The sequence below is a fragment of the Gossypium raimondii genome, chromosome 12, assembly GCF_025698545.1.
Source record: "Gossypium raimondii isolate GPD5lz chromosome 12, ASM2569854v1, whole genome shotgun sequence".
Classification (NCBI taxonomy): domain Eukaryota; kingdom Viridiplantae; phylum Streptophyta; class Magnoliopsida; order Malvales; family Malvaceae; genus Gossypium; species Gossypium raimondii.
The window spans coordinates 5,883,016-5,904,077 of record NC_068576.1 but is presented as its reverse complement, the minus strand read 5'-3'; the positions used below and the strand labels follow the sequence as shown (position 1 = coordinate 5,904,077).

At 31.7% G+C, this 21,062-nt stretch overlaps 1 protein-coding gene and 1 pseudogene across 1 annotated transcript; both read left to right on the top strand.

Moving 5' to 3' along the window:
- The first annotated feature begins 2,016 nt into the window (after positions 1-2,016).
- Positions 2,017-3,687, top strand: LOC105761934 (allene oxide synthase 3-like; annotated as a pseudogene).
- Positions 3,688-12,564: 8,877 nt separating this feature from the next.
- LOC105761933 (allene oxide synthase 3) lies at positions 12,565-14,220 on the top strand. Its single transcript, XM_052624926.1, has one exon. It carries the CDS (start codon positions 12,604-12,606, stop codon positions 14,095-14,097), a length of 1,494 nt encoding a protein of 497 aa, XP_052480886.1. The 5' UTR covers positions 12,565-12,603; the 3' UTR covers positions 14,098-14,220.
- Positions 14,221-21,062: the final 6,842 nt, after the last annotated feature.

Sequence of the window (21,062 nt, the reverse complement as noted above, 5' to 3'; positions counted from 1 at the left end):
TTTCAAGTTTAAATTTGTACTGATTATTCTTTATTTTATGTAATAAATAAGTTTTTCCCTTATGTTATTACTTGAGTAATCAAACGACACATAAATACTTATTATTAATATTAGGTAATAGTTTTGGGATAAATATTAAATTTATACATGAACTTTCATCCAATGTGCAATTTGATACATGAACTTCAATTTGGAACAATTATATACATGGAACTTAAATTATAATTCATATGTATACATGAAGCTTTAATTTTGATTCAATTGTACGCATTTAAAGAAATAAGTACATACATTTATTTTCATATTGGATTAATATAATTGTTTATGCATGCAATATATCAACATCAACATAAATGGTGCTAATTCGATAATATTTCCAATGACTTGTGAAAATTGAATCAAATCAAATTTTTATGTATGAAATTGCACAAAATTAAAGTTCATGTATGATATTGTACATTGGACAAAGTTCATGTATAGTTTTAATATTTATCCCTATAGCTTTTGAGTGGTTGCTTCTATATATACTATGACAAAGAGAAATTAATCACTTACTTGACTTAAGCCCTTAAAAAATGTCTTCTTCTTCTTCTTCTTCTTTTTCTTCTTCACCTTCTTCACTATTACCACCAAAGCTGCCAGTGAAACCATTTCCCGGTGACTATGGCCATCCCTTCTTTGGTCTAATTCAAGATCAATTAGCATAATTTACCATAAAGGCAGGGACAAGTTGTAACAACCCAATTGTTTTTCTTACTAAGCATTGAATGCTTACCTATGATTGTTTTTATTACATGTAGATCCCTAGATTGCGGAACACGCGAAGTCGGACCTTTGCGGATATCACACTATTATCAAGATGGCAGAAATATGTTCATTTTGATATCTAATGTCGTGGCATGTATATAGGGTCTTTGATATGTAAATGGTCATCATTATTTATGAATGCCAATGTTGGATTTGTGCTTATGGGTATGTGTATGTTAAGCTTGATATCAGGCATGAAACCAGGAAATTTTTTAAGGGGGCTGAAATTAAATTGTATATTTTCACGATAGTAAAAATGCAAATTTACTATTTAATAGCCTATATCTTTTATAATTTTTAAAGGATTAAATCAAAAAATTTATCATTTTTGGGGAAGCCAAAGTACAATTTTACTATTACAAATTTAAAATTTTAAGGGGCTTAAATAGAAATTTTCCATTTTAGGGGGGGCTGGCACTACTTGACATATAGCCTAGTGATATTTAGTTTTTGGTTATAAGTCGGCATGATATGATGAATTGGGAAGTTGGGATGAACATTTACTTGTTATGCTTGCCATTATAGGTCCTAAAATTGGTCATATTATGTGATTGATAGGGTGAAACAAAAAATGGATTGAACTTGTAGTAGACTGTTATCAAAGTCGCAACACCACTCTATAGATGTCGTGACACCAGCCCTTAATGTCACAATGTCCCCTATTTGAGGTCGCGACATCATTTCACTGTTTTCAATGTTGTGACATTGTACCCTTGATGTTGCAACGCCAACTCGGTAATGTTTGGAAAGCTTACATTTTAGTCCTCAAGTTGCGATGCCAACTTACTATTTTGGAAGTAGTGACATTGCACCCCTGAAGTAGTGACGCCAACCCAGAACATTTTGAAACTTTGCAGTTTAGTCCTCCAACGATCTTAGGTTATGAAAAGAGCTTTCGCAAGCTCGGATAAACCTCGAAAAAAATTATATATTATAATATAATGATGTAATGAACATGTTAATGAATATAAAATGTTGAATCGATAGAAATTATGTTGTAATTGATTATAGTTTCTCCGGCAACAAACATGGCATCCTATAGTTTGGACCCGACGATCGAGTCGGGGAAGGGATGTTATACAAGTACTTTGAGAATCGAATCTAAAAGTACCAATCCATATTATAAAAATCTAATATGCATCTCGAACCTCCAATTGCCCTTTGACCTCACATTTTTTATCTTCTCGATGTTATCTCTTCTTTATCCTTTTCAACACTTTAAAAGTCGATAAACGTACTGTTCTTGATGGAACTTTCATTCCTTCCTTGGCCTACAACGGTGGTCATTATGTTTGTGTCTACCTCGATCCTTCTGTGCCAAACCACACTTTTTTTAAAATCCTTTGTTTCATCTACTATTGTAGCCTATATGGGTGAGTAAAATCTGATTCGATTCGAAAAACTCAATAAAAAATCAAATTTTGAATTAAATAGTTTGAGTTGTTGAGTTAATCGAGTTATTCAAATCAACTCAAATAAAAAAATAAAGTTTTTCGGTTTAACTCAAATATGAGATTCGAGTTATCAAAAAATCCGAATAAGAAAAGGTAAAACTACATCGTTTTGATAAATGTTTACCTTTTCTAAATTTAAAAGTCAAAACCATTAAGTTAAAACGCAAAACCATTATATTATTTATGTAGTTAAATAATCTTGTACTTCATCTATTAGTTAAATAATCGGTCCATGTAAACGCCATATTGAGTATAAATAATAGGATTCGTTAACTCGACTCGACTTGGCTTGAAATTTTTTTACTCGATTCGAAAAATTCAAATTGAGTTTGTTGCTAAAATAAGATTCGTTAACTTAACTAACTCGAAATTTTTTTACTCGACTCGATCGAATGCTCACCCCTAATAGCCCATCATCATAAGTTCATACCATTTTTTGAAATAGGCTTATCAAAGCTTTTTAACGAGGTTGAAGCTCAAATTTCTACCAAAAAAAAGAAGCTTATTTTAACACCCTAAGCGATACCATGTCATTCAACTACGTTTTTCACCTGTTCTTTAGCAAAACCCTAATGAAACAAAGATAGGTTTTAAAGGACCGAAACTAGTTGACAAATGTTTATTGTTTCAACTTGAACCACTAGGATCATTAGGGTTATCACTTAAAATTCTAGGTTATTTCGAAGATATTTTGTTCTTACATTTAGTTTCCATTTTTTTCTCGTTAAATCTGATTACAAAAATTTGTACGATGTGTTTTTTGAGTTCAGAAACACAATGTTGGATGAAGTCGAAAATCAATTTGGGATTGAAAGAGACAAAGCTTGCCATAACATGATTTTCCTTGTTGGTTTAATGCTTATGGTGGCATGAAAGTCCTTTTCCCAAGGCTGATCAAGTGGGTTGCATTAGTCGGACAAAAGTTACAAAAGAGACTAGCTGATGAAATTAGGACCGTCGTTAAGGCTAAAGGCGGGATCACTTTATTTGCCTTGAACAAGATGGTTTTGACCAAATTAGTGGTTTATGAATACTTAAGGATTAATTCACCAGTTCCTTTCCAATACAGTGAAGCCAAGGTTGATGTTGTTGTCCAAAGCCACGATGCAACCTTTGAGATCAAGAAAGGCAAGATGCTATTTGGTTTCAATCGTTTGCAAATAAAGATCCCAAGGTTTTTGAGAACCCTGAGGTGTTTTTCACTTATAGATTTGTTAGGGAGGACAGAGATAAGCTTTTGAAGTATGTTTATTGGTCGAATGAGCGTGAGACAGAGGATTCCACGACGGAGAACAAGGCTTGTGCTAGGAAAGATTCGGTGGTGTTATTGTGTAGAGTGTTGTTGGTAGAGCTTTTCCGCTGGGCATTTATGATTGCACCATCAGTGATGTTCAAGACTTTGACTAAAGCCTCATCAATTACTTGACTGTCCATGACTAATGATGAGAAAAATAATTGTATTTAAAGGGTGTTTAATTTGATTACCATCTTGTTTTGTTCAGTTAATTTCATTTTAAAGAAGGTTTTTTTGATCTTGGATTTTTTTAAGCTCGAATCTATTATGGGCTTAGATTTTTTTGAATTCGGGCTCGAATTGAGCCAAGTTACGTCTGACCGATTCAAATAATTTTAAATTGTATAAGTTATAAATATTTTATTTTTGAATGTAATAATTTATTGTACTTTTATACGATGACAACACAATTTAATTTTGTCTTATAAAAACATAAATAATATCTATTTAATAAAGATATTTTATATAAAACAATTAAAATGCTTATGTAAAATTTATTATTCTATGATATTATTTAAATTAAAAAATATTTTTTAGTGTTCATTATTATATTATATTGACAATTGACTAGCTTTTTATCATTCTTACTAAATTCATAAACATAATACCCATATTCTAAAATGTTTAGTCCAAAATCAAAATATATTATACTAAGCCCAAACCTAAATAATATACTCATTTAGTGTTCATTATTATATTATATTGACAATTGACTAACTTTTATCATTCTTACTAAATTCATAAACATAATACCCATATTCTAAAATATTTAGTCCAAAATCAAAATAAACTAATTATAGCCCAAATCTCAAGTCCAAAATTAAAAAAAAAGATCCAATACCAAAATATAATTGTTAAAAATTAAAGCCCAACTCAAAATCTAATTTAATAAAAATAATATTTTAATAAGATATTAAATTTTAATTAAATTTTATGAATTGCCAATTATAATTATAAACATGTATTTAATAATATTTTATTAAGGAGGGCAGGGGGAAGCTGTAGGAGAGGGAGGGAGAGGCACGGGGGGAGGTTTGGGGAAGGGGTGAAATTTTTTATTTAATTAGATTTTAATGATATGTGTTTGAGTATCAAATGATAGAATTTGTAAATGTGGAAGGTTATATTTATTGAATTATTTAGAATTAGAGTCAAATTGATAGTATATGTATGTATTGAGAACTAAATGTGTTATTATACTGGTTAGAAAAATGTCACATCATCAGATTCGTTTACCATTTAATGGAGTGTGACCCAAATAGAAACGATCTAAAATGTAAGTGACCAAAATAGAAATTATCTAAAACATTAGTGACTAAATTGAAAACTTTCATAGCTGGATGACCAAAATAAAAACATGCTAATAGTTGGGTGACTAATTACGAAGTTTTCCCTAATTTTTATTATATATTATTGTTTATTATTAACTGGTTGAAATATGCTTGAAGTCCCTATATTTTTCATATATTTGAAAGTTAATCCTCCTACAATATTATATAATATTATATCATTTAGTATAAAATAAAGTAATTGTTGTATATGTATTAATAGTTTTAGTAATAATGCTTATTATGGTTGTTCAACTATAAATTAAGGCTTTTTCGAGTTTTGGGTTGAATTTATCTCGAGCTAGGTCAGATTGATTTTGAACCCAGATTCTTACGAGCTCGGGCTTAGGCTTTTTCAAACTTGGAACTTTTTGGGCTTGGATTTATTACGGGCTCGAATATTCTCAAACTCAAATTGGTATAAATTCAAATGAGCACGAATGAACTTTCAAACTCGGGCCTATTTTACTAGCTCTAATATTCTTTATACTATTTTTTCAACAAAATACACTGAACAAAGAATGAATGTTCCAATCATAGCTTAAAAAGCATGTTATTGAGCTTAAACTTAAGATGTCATACCAATGAATGACTTTAAGTTTTATTTCTTAACATCTTTTGTTATGTTAAAACGCTCATGGGTGTCTGTTCCAGATTTTCTCCATTATGTAGTATGAACATTGAGGTAGACAGGGAAAATAATTAGTCAAATAGATTAGTGATTTAAAAGTAAAAATACCAAGCATCAACATACTTTAAGTTCTCCAATATAATGTCCAAAATGATAGAATCCATTTTGTTTTAAGGAAATCATGTGATTTAACTACAAAATTAAAAACTATTTTGAAAGCATGAGAATTGAAAGCAATATCTTTGTGAAAAAGAAAATTGTAAATTTTATGATAATTAAAAATAAAAAGTTGTGAAAATCATTTTAGATAGGTCGTGTGGGTAATTGTATAGGGATATTATTTCGAGAATTCTTGAATTTTGTAGAAGGCAGTGGTGGGTGATCATTAAAAATTTAAGGCCTATGGCTCGGCCCAAATATATTATATTATAAAATTTATTATATTAATTATATATGTTAAATAATTATTATATATTTTTTTATTTTTATTAAATAACTAATCCAATAACTGTTAAATCCATCACCCAACTCAAAATATAAAATTTTAAAATTATATTTAATAAAATATTTATGATATTTTTTAATATAAATATTTTTTTTTTTGAAAACAATAATCAGATTGGATTTTATTTAAGAAACAGGAAAAAACAGGCCTTAACTCACAGCCCAGAAAAACAATGACCTAGAAACCAACCAGAGACCTAATAAACAAAAGCCCCCCCAAAAAAAGAGAAAAAACTAAACAATAAATAAACAGAAAAATTCTAGAAAAACTAAACAATAAAGTTCTGTAAAACGCATTCATTATTTATCACTATTCCCAATCTGAAAACGCTTTGGAAAAATCGTCTTTTCTTATCATCTGACATTACTTGTTAAAGACGATTCCAGATTCCCAAGGAGAGCTTCTTAGCCGAGCCTATTGATTATCCACTCTAACCTCTCCATTTTCCATCTTCACCTTTCATTTCCTTCAGTCTAGTTCTCTCACACTATCCCCCTCCTTCAATTTTTCTGCATATTCGGGGACTCTTTCTATGAGGTAAACTTCCTTCTTACTTTTCATTGTTTCGATTGCAATAGAATGTGCTAGACGATTTGCTGTTCGTAGAGTATATTCGAAACTGTATTTTTGAGTTTTAAGCGAGATCTGTTGAATATCATGTATATACGCCCCTATCAATGACTTATCTTGGCTCTTTGTTCTGCACTTCTTGATTATTGTTAATGAATCCCCTTCGATGATAATGTTTCCCCATTTCATGTCAATGCCGAGTTGAGTTGCACTTCTACACGCGATTGCCTCAGCAGCAAAGGCTGAAGCGACTTGATTGTGGATTTCTGAGCATGCCAGGAGAACCTTTCCTTCGTTGTTCCTGGCCACAATTTCGAGCGCCGCATGAGAAGATCTCACATCATATGCAACATCAAAGTTGATCTTCACAAACTGATCAGGTGGGTGCTTCCATTTACTGACAACTGGAAAAACTTTTGGCCTTCTTGTTTCGATCTCATTTAATTCAAGAATATAACTGTTCACAAATTTTACTATCTCTTTTCCAGATTTACTGACCTTCTTATGCACTCTTGCGTTTCTATCTCCCCAGATTGCCCATAAAGTGCAACAGAAAATCCTACACTGGACTGGATTACTCTGTTCAAAGACCCAGACTAGCCACTTTGGGAACTCCAAATTATATTCAGATAGAAAAATCTGGCATGCTAATTCTCCCCATACTGATACTGAAACCGGGCATCCTCTAAATAAGTGATTCATCGTCTCTGTCCCACTCCCACACCTCGGGCAGATTGTAATGTTTGTCAATCTCCTTTGTTGCATGTTTGCCCGTAAAGGAAGATAGTTCCATGTTACTTTCCATACTGTTATTTTTATTTTTGAAGGTAGGTTAAATAGCCATAGTTTTTTATAGAAGCCCTTGTAATCGGTTTGTAACTCATAAGCTCTAGGATTTTCAACCAAACTTTGTAATAGTTTATAGGCGTTGCGAACTGTATACTCACCCGAAGGCTCACCGCTCCATGCCAGAAGATCATCGTGAGGCTCAACTGCCAGTGGAATGCGAAGAATCCTATCAGCTACTTCTTCTGGAAAGGTAGACTCAATCAACTCTTTTTTCCACAGTCTACTATTAGTGTTAATTAACTCAGCAACTTTAACATCACTCAAATTATAAACTAAAGATGATAATTTGGTGAAACTTAAATCAGGAATCCAAACGTCATTTACAACTGATACATTTGTACCCCTTCCCACCTTCCAATATAGCCCCTTCTCTAAAATGCCTTTCGTAGCCCATATACCCTTCCATGTATACGAACAGTTGTATTTCAAACGCGAATCAAAAAAATTTTCACTCGGAAAATATTTTGCTTTTAAAACTTGCGCAACCAAAGAGTTTGGATTATTCGAAATTCTCCATCCTTGCTTAGCTAGTAGTGAGACATTAAATTGTGCCATGTTCCTAAAACCCATTCCCCCTTCTTCCTTAGATCGGCATAAATACTTCCACTGACACCAATGGATACCCTTTTTCCCATGTGCTTTCTGCCACCAGAAATTAGCAAAAATGCTTTCAAACTCCCCACAAAGAGATTTTGGTAAAAGAAAACAGGACATAGCATAGGTTGGAATAGCTTGAAGTACTGATATTATGAAAACTTCCTTTCCCCCTTGGGATAAGAATCTTGTGCTCCATCCTTTAATTCTAGACTGAATCTTCTCTCTTAGATTTTGAAAGGACTCCTTCTTCCATCTGCCAATCATATTAGGAAGGCCTAGGTACTTTTCCATATTTGTTGATCTTCTTATCCCTAATATTGTTAAGACTTTGCTTTCCTTCTCTTCTGATGTGTTCGAACTATAGAAAATAGTAGATTTATCAAAATTGACACATTGACCTGAACACCTTTCGTACTCCTGTAGCATTCCTTTTAAAATTCTCGCCCCCCTATCCGATGCTTCCCCGAACAGTATACAATTGTCTGCAAACAGAAGATATGAAATCTTTAGGCCTCTTCTACTAACCTTTGCACATTTCATCAAACCTTCCTTCATTGCCAAACGCATTAAGGATGACACACCCTCACTGCAAAATAAAAAAAGAAAGGGACTGAGGGGATCTCCTTGACGTAAACCCCTAGTCGATTGAAAAATTCTTCCTCTTTCCCCATTTGTATTCACTGCAAAAGACGTTGTACTAATACATTTCATGATTAACTCCACCCATTCCCCTGCAAAGCCCATCTTCAACATTACTTCTTTAAGAAAAACCCACTCAACTCTATCATAGGCTTTGCTCATATCAAGCTTGACTGCCATATATCCCTTTTCCCTGTTCGCTTATTCCGAAAAGCATGCAAAATCTCATGAGCTAAAAGTACATTATCTGAAATCAATCTGCCTGGAACAAAAGCACTTTGAGCTTCATCAATACATTTCTCAATTGCTCCTTGAAGTCGATTAGCAATTGTTTTTGCCACCATTTTATAAAGGACCGAACACAAACTTATAGGTCTAAAATTGGACAGACTTGTAGGATTTGGGATTTTTGGAATCAACACAATATCTGTTTGGTTGATAGAATCCAAATTCTGATTACTATTTAAAATTCCCAAACAAAACTTTGTAACCTCCTTCCCTACTATATGCCAAAATTTTTGAAAAAATATAGGAGGGAAACCGTCAGGTCCTGGTGCTTTAGTAGGCCCCATTCCTTTTCAAGCTGAATGCACTTCTTCTTCAGAATAAGCTGATAGTAATGCCCGATTAACATCTGGAGAGATACGATTTTCAATGCCATTTAAGAGATGTGATAGATTCCCAACTCCATTTGATGTGAATAACTTTTGAAAAAATGAGGTAGCAGTTTCGTTGATCAGACTTGACTCGGTAATCTCTCTTCCTCCTTCAATCTTCAGCCAAGAAATCGTATTAATTCGCCTTCTGGAGGAGGCAAACTTATGGAAAAAAGCTGAATTCTTATCACCTACTTTAAGCCAATTTGCTCTAGCCCTTTGCTCCCAGTAGAGTTCATCTTTATCAATTTCCATATTTAGAAGAACCCTTGTGTCAATAATTTTGCTTAATGTATCCTCGTCCCTCTCCTCCTCTATTAAGATATCAAGATCCTTTGTGAGTTTTTTCTTTAATCTCTGTCTTCCTTTTTTGATTAATCTAGCCCATGCCAATAGATCAGGTTGTAATCTTTTGAGTTTCTCCGTTATTGTGTTTGCCGATGATCCCCATGATGCCTTAATTTTTCCTTCCAATGTTTCTTCCATGATCTACCATGCTTCAAATTTGAAATCTAAATTCACCACGTGAGAGTTTTCGCTATTTGTGTTTAGAAGAAGAGGGCAATGATCAGACATTGACTGAGGTAAATGTTGAATAAAACTCGTTGGGAAAAGTTGCCACCATTTATCATTCACAACTCCCCTGTTAAGTCTTTCCCTTATATTTGTTTCAGGCAAGTTACCTCTTTCCCATGTAAACCAAGCCCCTGAATATCCCATGTCTTCTAACTGACATTCTTCAAGAGATTCACGGAATGCTGCCATTCTCTTCTCCTCCCTTGGTGCCCCTCCCTTCTTTTCAAAAGAATACATAATTTCATTGAAGTCCCCACTCACCAACCATGGATGAATTTTATCTTCCCCTAATTTCTTCAGCAAATTCCACGAAGCGTTTTTGTTGTTAGCGTAAGGTATACCATAGAAACCTGTAAACCTCCATTCTTTTTTATCCCTTGTGTCTTTTATCATGACATCAATGTGATTTTTAGAGAAACTCCTTAGAGCCACTTCTATATCATCTTTCCAGGCTAAACATAGACCACCTCACGATCCCTCTGCTTCAACGTCAATCCCATTCAGATATCCACATCTCCTTCTGACTTTATCCATACATTGCTTATCAATTTTTGTCTCCATTAAGAAGACCATGTGGGGATTATACTGCTGTAAAAAGTACCGCAGCCTTTTCACTGCCCGTGAACTCCCCAATCCACGGACATTCCAGCTTATGCTTTTCATTGTATTCGGTCGGCTTGCCTACTGGCAATCGTCGATCCTATAAATTGTGGACCATCTTCCTGTACCATAGTATCCAACGTTACTTCAGATAGAACGTTCTCACGACCCTCTTTCCCTTGTTTCAATCTTTTTTTCCTTTCATCATACACCAACCCCATACAACAGTTATCAGTTTCTTTTTCGGGGATTTTCCTCTTCCTTGTACCATTATCACTCTTCTCTTGATTCAACATGAAAATTTGAGCTCTTCTTTTCCAGCTTGTCTTCTTAGTAATATTTGAAAAATTAACCGTCTTATATTTGCTTTCACCCAGCTCGTCATCTTCTCTTGTTATAGAAGCTTCCTCTTGCTTTTCAATGGGCTCCGCTACATCAGTCTCTTTCGATGTCCTTTGTGCTCTCCGAACCTTATTATTTTCGTCCATAGATGTTATAAAATTGGTTGACAGCAACTCTATACCACCTGTATAGGAGCTCTGAACCCTCACCTTATTTGAAAAAGATTAAATTTCATATTCTCCTTCCCAATTAAATTCGATTCTGCTTTTAAGGCCAACGTGTAATTTGGATCTTTTTTTATTTTCTCTTTTTCAACTGGGTTTAGCACTTGACATTCTTTGAGATTGTGTCCGATTCTTCCACAGCCAAAACAAAACATAGGAAGTTTCTCATGCTTAAAAGAAATCCATGATTTATTAAAATTTTCGGTTGAAACAAAAATACCTCTTCGTAGGGGTTTCTGTACATCTAAATTAATCTTCAATCGACATAAATTCTCATTGATTTCAGATCTGATAACCCCACCAAACGTAACACCAATGGCATGTAGAAGATCCTTCTTATCAAACTCTGGTAAGCACGAACCTATTTTTATCCAAAACGGTGAAGACGTCAGACGGATCTGAGCCCTTTCTATCTGTTTAGTTAACCTGTCAAACAGAATAACACTCTTTCGAAAAAACCATGGTCTCCCTTCCATAATTGCCTTCAGATCCTCATCTAGATCAAACTCCAACAAAAATAAATTCTGCCCTACAATCATAATCTCAAAGTTTTTCTTTGTCTTCCATATACTTCTCATCTGCGCTTTAAAACTTTCAGGATTGTAAAACTTCTCTGTCCATATTGTACAAATCAGAGTCGGCTTATCAGTTGGCACCACCATCGATTCCTTTACCGATAATTGAATAAGTTCTTCTGCCAAAAGGGAAATCTCATCCCTCCCCCCTCTATCATCACCACCACTTTCCTCCATCCCAAACTACAGCATCTACTGCACTCTCTAGGATTTTTTAACAAAGCACTCTTGGCGACTACTAGGGTTTTTGGGAATAATTTTATTTACTAGTAAATAAAACATTTTAATTGTGGCTGGTTAAGATAGTTTAGTCAAAATTTTTAATATAAATATTTTTTAATGTGTTAGAAAACTTTTATTTTAGTGTTTATGTGCACTTAATGTATTATATTTAAAAAAATTAATGAAAACTAATATAAAAAAAATCAAATAAGGGAGGGCCGAGTTGGGCAAAAAAAATAAGTCCATTTTTCAAGTTTGAAAAATTAATCTAGATACCTTATATGAACCCAACCCAATTCATGAATCCTACCTCCAAGTTTGAACCAACAATACCACGTGATTTACCATTACAACTAACAATTATTGGTTAATAAAAATATAATTATTAAAATCTTTATATCTCCGTATTTTTGGTAAATATCCATTTATTTTTATATGGCTTTAGAAATATATTAAAATTATATTAAATAATTTACCTTATTTACTTAATTATATTTAACAATGTAATCCTATTCTTATTTTGTGCTATATCTATTTTACCCTATTTATTTCATAAGTCGCTTTAAAAGCTTGCTTTATATTAAAACCAATGTAATCTTATTCGATTTTGTCCTTTAATTGCTACACTTATTTTATCCATATTTATGGAGCTGGATTTATATATTATATATAGATATAGGAAATAGAGACATAGCTCTCCAAACTAATAATTTACCTGAGCTGATAATTAAACAATGTCTTCTTCTTCTTCTTCTTCTTCTTCTTCTTCTTCTTCTTCTTCTTCTTCTTCTTCTTTGTTGTCGCCGCTGCAGCTACCAATGAAACCAATTCCTGGTGACTGCGGACATACGTTCTTTGGTCCATTTCGAGATCGTTTAGCATACTTTTACCATGAAGGTAGAGACAAGTTCTTTGAGAACCGAATCCAAAAGCACAAATCCACAATCATCAAAACTAATATGCCTCCTGGACCTTTAATTGCCTCTTGCCCTCGTGTTGTTTGTCTTCTGGATGCTGTCTCCTTTCCTGTCCTTTTCGACACTTCAAAAGTTGAAAAACGTGATGTTCTTGACGGAACTTTCTTGCCTTCCCTGGCCTACACTGGTGGCCATCGTGTTTGCGCCTACCTCGACCCTTCCGAGCCAAAGCACACTTCTTTGAAATCCTTCATTTTGTCTACTCTCTCAGCCCGACATCATAAGTTCATACCACTCTTTCAAACAGGCTTATCAGAGATTTTTAATGAGCTTGAAGCTCAAATTTCTAGCAAAAAAGAAGCTTATTTTAACACCTTGAGCGATACCATGTCTTTTAACTACGTTTTTCGCCTCTTCTGTGACAAAAGCCCTAGTGAAACAGGGATAGGTTTTAAAGGACCAAAACTTGTTGACAAATGGTTATTGTTTCAGCTTGCACCACTTGGATCACTAGGGTTGTTACCAAATCTTCTATGTTATTTCGAAGATATTTTGTTGCGCACATTCACTTTCCCTTTTTTTCTCGTTAAATCTGATTATAAAAAACTGTACGATGTGTTTTATGAGTTCGGAAGCTCAGTGTTGGATGAAGCTGAAAGTAAGTTCGGGATTGAAAGAGATGAAGCTTGCCATAACCTAGTTTTCCTTGCTGGTTTTAATGCTTATGGTGGTATGAAAGTCCTCTTCCCTGGGCTGATTAAATGGGTTGCATTAGCGGGACAAAAGGTACACAAGAAATTAGCTGATGAAATCAGGACTACCGTCGAAGTGGAAGGTGGGGTTACTTTATCTGCCTTGAACAAAATGGTTTTGACCAAATCAGTGGTTTATGAATACCTAAGGATCGATCCTCCAGTTCCTTTCCAGTATGGCAAAGCTAAGGTTGATTTTGTAATTCAAAGCCACGATGCAGCCTTTGAGATCAAGAAAGGAGAGATGATATTTGGATATCAACCGTTTGCAACTAAAGATCCCAAGGTTTTTGAGAACCCTGAGGAATTTGTGGGTGATAGATTTGTTGGGGAAGGAGAGAAGCTGTTAAAGTATGTTTATTGGTCGAATGGGCGTGAGACGGAGGAGACGAGGGCGGGGAACAAGCATTGCGCTGGGAAAGATCTGGTGGTACTGTTGTGTAGAGTAATGGTGGTGGAGCTTTTCCTTCGTTATGAGACGTTTGAGGTTGAGAGTGGGACGTTTATGTTCGCTCCATCAGTGACGTTCAAGTCACTGACTAAAGTCTCGTCACCATGATTCCAAGATTGGTTGTATTGATTGTCATCTTTCCTGTTAATTTCTTAAGTCCAACATTTACAAATTACAAACAAGGTTTCGTCTTTCGTTTTTAAATTTGTAAATCCAACCACTTTCCCCCAATCATGCCATCATCATTAGTCTTCTTTTTTTTTTTTTTGCTTATGTATTTTTTTTAAATACTCGAGAAAATACGAATATGCCAAAGAACAAAAAGATATTTTTTAATAATGCTGTTAGTGTGTCAGGCGCGACATTGGTGAAAATTTTAAAAAAATGATTGGAAAAAAAATCCTAAAAGAAAAGAAGAAGAGTAAAAAAGAAAACTCATTTAGGATAGGATAAAATTACTTACACATTGAGTCCACGATCTTTTACCCTTAGTTGATTAAATTCTCGATTAAGTGTTTTAAATTGATTTTTTTACTCCTTCAAATTTATTACTCGGAATCGAAACTACTTTTAATTTTTTTATTGAAAAATAATTAAAAGTTTTAAAGGTCTCTCTATACATTTATCAACCTTTCTTCTTTGTATTATTAAAACATTTTATCTGATATTTTGTTCTCTCAAGGTGACAACAAAAGTGAAGACCCAAAGCTTTTAATTCTCTTTTTTACTCTTGTTCCTTTTAGGGTTATTTTTGAATTTTACTTTATTTTTTCATTTTCAATCAAATCCTTTTTATTTTTATTGACACCATTAAAATTATATATTTTTATTTTTAGCATACTTGTATTTTCTCAAATATTTTAAATATATATATTGACTTGTCTGATACAACGGCGACACCAAATAACTAATGATGATAGGAAAAGTAGGGTGGTGTCACTGAGAGAAACGGTTCAATTTGTTTATTTTTGTAATTAATTATTTATTTTAGTAAAAAAAAAAAGAGACTGTTTATAGCCAAGTGTTGCGTCATTCACATGAGTGGTAGGTGATGCATGTGCCAAAATAAACTTTGTATTTATAGATCCAATGAAAACAAGATATTTGTAGGATTGTGTTTCAGGTCTTATAATAATAGAAATTGAAATTGAGACTTGTTAAGCCATTAAATGTTAACATTCTTAATTTGAGTTCATTTTGATTTTAGCTCATTAATTTGAGGTTGAAAGTGTTGAAAAACACACAAGGGTGTATTTGATAAAATGGTTAAAATTTAGTACCTCTATTTTTCTTATTTTTAAATATTTATTTTAATACTTATCAACTGTGGAGTTTAAAACTCCATTAATAATGTGTCAAATCTTATTCCTTTGATAAATTATTAAATTTTTTATTTTATTCAAAATGAAAATGTCTAACATTTGCTTCTCAAAAACTTGTTTAACATTTAATTTTTTAGGTAAAGTACAAAAATATCACTGAAATATTGACTTCATTCTATTTTGGTCACTCAATTATTAATTTTTCGATTTAGTCACTAAATTTTTCGAAATCAAATATTTTGGTCATTTTCCCATTAGCTGTTGTTAGATGAGTGAAGAAAAGATGATGTGGGTTTTTTATTGGCTAATTTACACTAAAATAACAATGCAATTAATAGGCGAAGAATTGAAACTTAATTATCTGTTAATTTAGCCCTAATTATATACATCCAATTGATCCATCCATTAGCTCAACACATATCTTTAACAAATTATGTTTAACACGAAAACTTGCATGGAACCGCAAACAATTAAACAATGAGAAAGGGTCCACTCATTGGAGTAATAGGTGTTTTCCCAGTTTAATGATTAGATTAATCTAGGGTCAATTTAGTCACATTAGATATCTATTTAATTAGATATGAATCTGAATTGGAGCTAAAATAAGAGATTATGTTGTCTAATTATTTGGAATGTGACCAAATTAACTAAATAAAAATTAAATAAACGTAAAAAATACATATGTGGGTCTTAAGGCGATTGAATTACTTGTCGCCTAAGATAATTTAGATTAATTAGAGAAAGAGAATTGGTTCACTAGATTTACTCATTGGAGTAATAGGGTTTTTCTCACTTTAATAATTCATATTAATTGCTTAAAGAGTATTTGAATTTAAATATCATTGCGTTTATATTAAACATTTTAATTTTCTTTTAACTCTTTTGAAAACAATGTTAAATCTATAATTTAAAAATAATATTTTACTATGCTTTTTAAAAGTAAAGCTAAATTAACGTTTACAACTTATCAATATTTAATATAAAAGTAATTAATATAAAGTTATAAGTGTAAAATGTTAACTTGATAATTAGAACCCTAAATCACAAGATAATCAAAATTTTATAATATATGTATATAAATTTATCATGAGGTGGGTAAAACAAAACTATATAATAGATATGTTTATAAAAGATTACATAAAATATTGGATAAGTTTGGAATTGGAGATGTCGAGGGATACGAACCCAATATTTTAATGCATACAAACAATATGGAGGAGATACGGGTGGCGTCATTTGCGAACGACAAAAGGGGAAATCACTGTAGAAGATACTGTGAGATATGTCGTATCTTTTTAATGGTCATAATAATATAATATAGCTATGGGTACCGACAGATGTGAAGAAACGCCATCCCCAATCAAGAACTCACACACCTCACATTATTTTTAGATCTATTTTTGGGAATTAGATAACATTATAATATCTTCACAATCGCTTTTGTCACAACTTAAACATAACATATTTAAAAGACTTGTAAGTATCAAGGGAATTATCCCCAGATAGTCCAAGGCGACGAGTAGAATCAATAAAAAAAACCAAACATCCACCAAACTGAAAAGGATAACAACAAATCCATACTTAACACTTGCATAAGCAAAAATAATACTTGTACAAGATAAGGCAAAAACTTTAATGAGAATTATTAAACAAAGGAAAACAATACAAAAACACATAAGACTTTAAAGCAGCATGAGTCCGAATTGGCTCGTAAAATTATTTATTATTTCAAAATATCATGAAAACAAAATGAGATCAATAAGCTAACGAAAATTCACCATTCAAGGATCTACAACCAACCCACTTTTCAAGAGTATTTTTTGATGGTCAGTGGAGGTTCAATAATATCAGGCATTGGTGTCTATCTATCACAGCTCATGAAGTCAACAAAAATATCACAAAATATATCAACAGATTGAAGAGAGGGAAAGAACGTGAAATAAAAGGAAAGAAAAGAAACAACATGAAGATTGAAGATGGTGGAAAGCAAGCGGTGCAACTTACTATCTAGGCAACTATTCACGCGGCACTAAATTTTTTTTTTTCTTTTTTGTATTTTTTATGTCCATTTTATTATTTATGTTTGGGGTCTGTGGCTACCTCTCTCAATAATATCATCTCCAAGTTTAGAACATGCATCCTACCCTTGGGAATGTAATGTGTCTTATTATTGCACTCAACTGTTTGTTGGTAAAATATTCTATCTTTAAAACGATCGAGAGAAGAAAAAAATTTATTAAAATATGAAATAAAAGTAATTCAAAATTAGATATAATTTTAATAAATTACTAGTTGATATGATTTATGATCATGTATGTCATTTTTATCATATGAAAATTGATTATTTACAAATGAAACTAAGCTTGATCATGGGTCGGGTCACTCGATTGCAGTCGTAAACTAACTAAAAATCTGACTAAGGCAAGTGCACCTATCAATTAATAGTATAGCTACGATAAGCAAAGATATCGTTCCCACGAAGACTAAAAGTACTAGTAATTACTATCCTTTGATTATTTAACCGACAAATTAGAGTGATTGATTAAAACTAAAATTAACTAAATTAATTAACTAAAGAATACGACAAAGAACGAATCAGGAAAACAAATGATTAACAACCAAGAAGCAAAACAATACCCAAGAAAGAATCCACCTAGATTTAATCTATTATTATCAATCAATTAAACAATTTCTTCACTTAGTATATTGATTCGTAGAAATCCCTAAATTATGCTTATATCTCGATCAATAGTAAGTCGATTAATTGAAATTTCTTTCTAATTAAAACCTCTATTTTCACATTAACTCGATCTATAAATTTCCCTATTAGATTTGACTCTAATCTGGTAGATTTTTGTTATCCTATTTCTAAGATTGCATGCAACTCCACTCAATTATACTAGATCTACTCTTAAACAGGGACTTTTCCTTCTTTGATAAGCACATAAAACATGGATTAATAGCCCGAAAATATTAAACCAAGAATTAAGCACACATAATTGAGAACAAGATTCAAATATTTATTGCATAAAATAGAACTCAAAAAACAAAATTCATCATAGGATTCATCTCCCTTAGGTATTTAGAAAATTAGTTCATAATAGCAAATAAAAACATCTCAAAGACAGTATAATTAACCATAAGAAACAAAGAAACTCATAATAAACTTCAAAAAATCAAAAGGAGATCACCAATCTTGATGGAAATCTGCTTTAGAGTCGTCTTCAATGGTGTTTTCCGAGTTGTTTTCTTGAGTATTCTATGACGGCTCACTCCCTCTTATTATCTTTGTCATATATAGGTCCTAGAATGCCTGAAAAACCTAAAAAATATATTTTTCCGTGTGTTTGGAGTGTAATTTGCGAAATTGACATGGTTCTTGAAACTTGCTCCGATTTTTCGATTCTCGCTCGTTTTTCGTTCCTTTTGCTCCCAAATACTCTCCTAAGTATAGAAACATGAATTTAAAGGATTAGAAGCATAAAATTAACTATTTTTTTTATCTGGACCGGGTTTGAACAAAATTTTAGATCCATTTTTCAGGTCGGACCGAATCCAAACCTAGAAAACAACTAAAATTTTATATTGACCTGGTCCAAACTCGACCTAGGTCTAAATGGAACCTGTAAAATTGGTTCTTTTCTTTTAATTGGAAGTACTAAAAATTTGTGCTTATACTATTATATATAAAAGGAAGGTGTGACAAATGCCGAACGTCAATTATTTTCTTTATATATATATATATATATATATATATATATATATATATGAGAAGTTAATGGATAAATATCAATTCTAATCCCTTTACTTTTTTGAGATTATATAAGAATGATTAAATTTTAGATTTATTCTTTGTATTTTGCTCATTAGTTAGCCTAAGTACTTTATTCTAATTAAAATGGTGATGTGAATTTTTAAAATTATTAACCCAACTAAAATTTTCTATTAATTTCATATACATTACAATGTCTTTTTTTTTTGGTAGATGTATATTAAGTGAGGTTTTTTTTTAATTTCAAAATGTTACACTAAAAAATTTAAGAGAAGAATTTTAACAATTTCAACTAATGGACCTAAATTTTAGATTTGAAAAATAGAGAATTAAATCCTTAAAATAGAAGTATAGAACCTAAATTTTGACTCTATTATTTAATAAAAAATAAATAATTACCTCAACATGAAGTATGGATCATAGGAATCATTCTAACAACTCAATGGATTATTGCAATGCATTGGTGTGTACAACCAAAACAATCATAAATGTTTTAAATTGAAATTCTATTAACAAATTGCAAGTATAGGAGATTGAAGTGATGCATTATCAATTTACATTTGCATTAATAAAAGTATAAAAAAAGTCAAAATTCAACAGGAAATATTAATAATAACAAGTGGTTCTCTAAAAAAAATTGAATAAATGGTTACTTGCGTCATATTTGTCAGTCCAAGAGGACTTGAGTTTTATATTATTAACCCTGACTTAAGGTCTAATAAAATCACCATAAGGATAGAGTTCTTAAATAACACAAACTCTTCTCCTCCCGGTTATTGGATGGATAATTTATTTTGAAATAATATAATAAAGTTTTGGTTGAGTACTAATGTAATTAATATAGGTTCAAATCTCACGGATGTTTTATTATTTTTAAAAATAAAAAGATATCCTTAAATAATATAAATTATTTGAAATTCAAAATGATATTTTTGTAATTTTTCTAACCGAGTTGGTGTCTGGTTGACTCATGATACAACTCATCGGGAGTTTAAATAATAGTATAGATACTAAAATAAAAATGTATTAAAATAACAAAATAAAGTTTTGGTTGAATGATAAATTTAAAGTTTTGTTTATGCAATTGATATGAGCTCAAATCCCACCATATGCATATTTTTATTAGTTTTTAAATAAAAGACTATAGTGCTCTCAAATAATATGACTTATTTTAAATTCAAAAGGATATTTTGTAATTTTCCTAACCGATTTGTTGCCGGTTGACTTGTGACACCAACTTGGTAAGGGTTTAAATAATAGTATAGATACTAAAATAAAATGTATTAAAATAACAAAATAAAGCTTTGGTTGAAGGGTAAATTTAAAGTTTTTCTAATGCAATTAGCATGAGATCAAATCTCACTATGTGCATATTTTTATTAGTTTTTTTTAAAAAAAAAAAACTAAAGTACCTTCGAAAAATATAAATTATTTTAAATTCAAAAGGACATTTTTACAGTTTCTCTAACTAAATTGATGCCCGATTGACTTGTGACACAACCTAATGTAACATTGCTTACCTAACCTATTAACATATTAAAGTAAGGAATGTCACATTAAAATTTCCAATTTCAATCTCTAAGTCTTGCTCGGTGCCACTACTAGAGAACTTAAACATAAACTTTAAGTTAACTGATGTACATGTCATTTTCTAAATTCAAAATCATATATCAAAAGAGTCTTGAAGCTTTGAGAGTTGATGTTATCCTCATGAATAAGTACTCCTTGTATCTTTTATCTACTTTCTTTCGCCTACGCATTAAGTTACGTGAATAGTTTAATAAGTACCTAATTGAATTTAGAAACTTACCATCCATTTATTCAAACATAATTATAATATTAAAATTAAATCAAATTAGCAAGTTATTTATACTATCTATAAATTAATTAACTCATGCATTTTCGCTAAATAATAAACAAATTATTAAACTAAATTCATTATTCATTTCTATTATTTAATCATATAGTTACCTTCATGT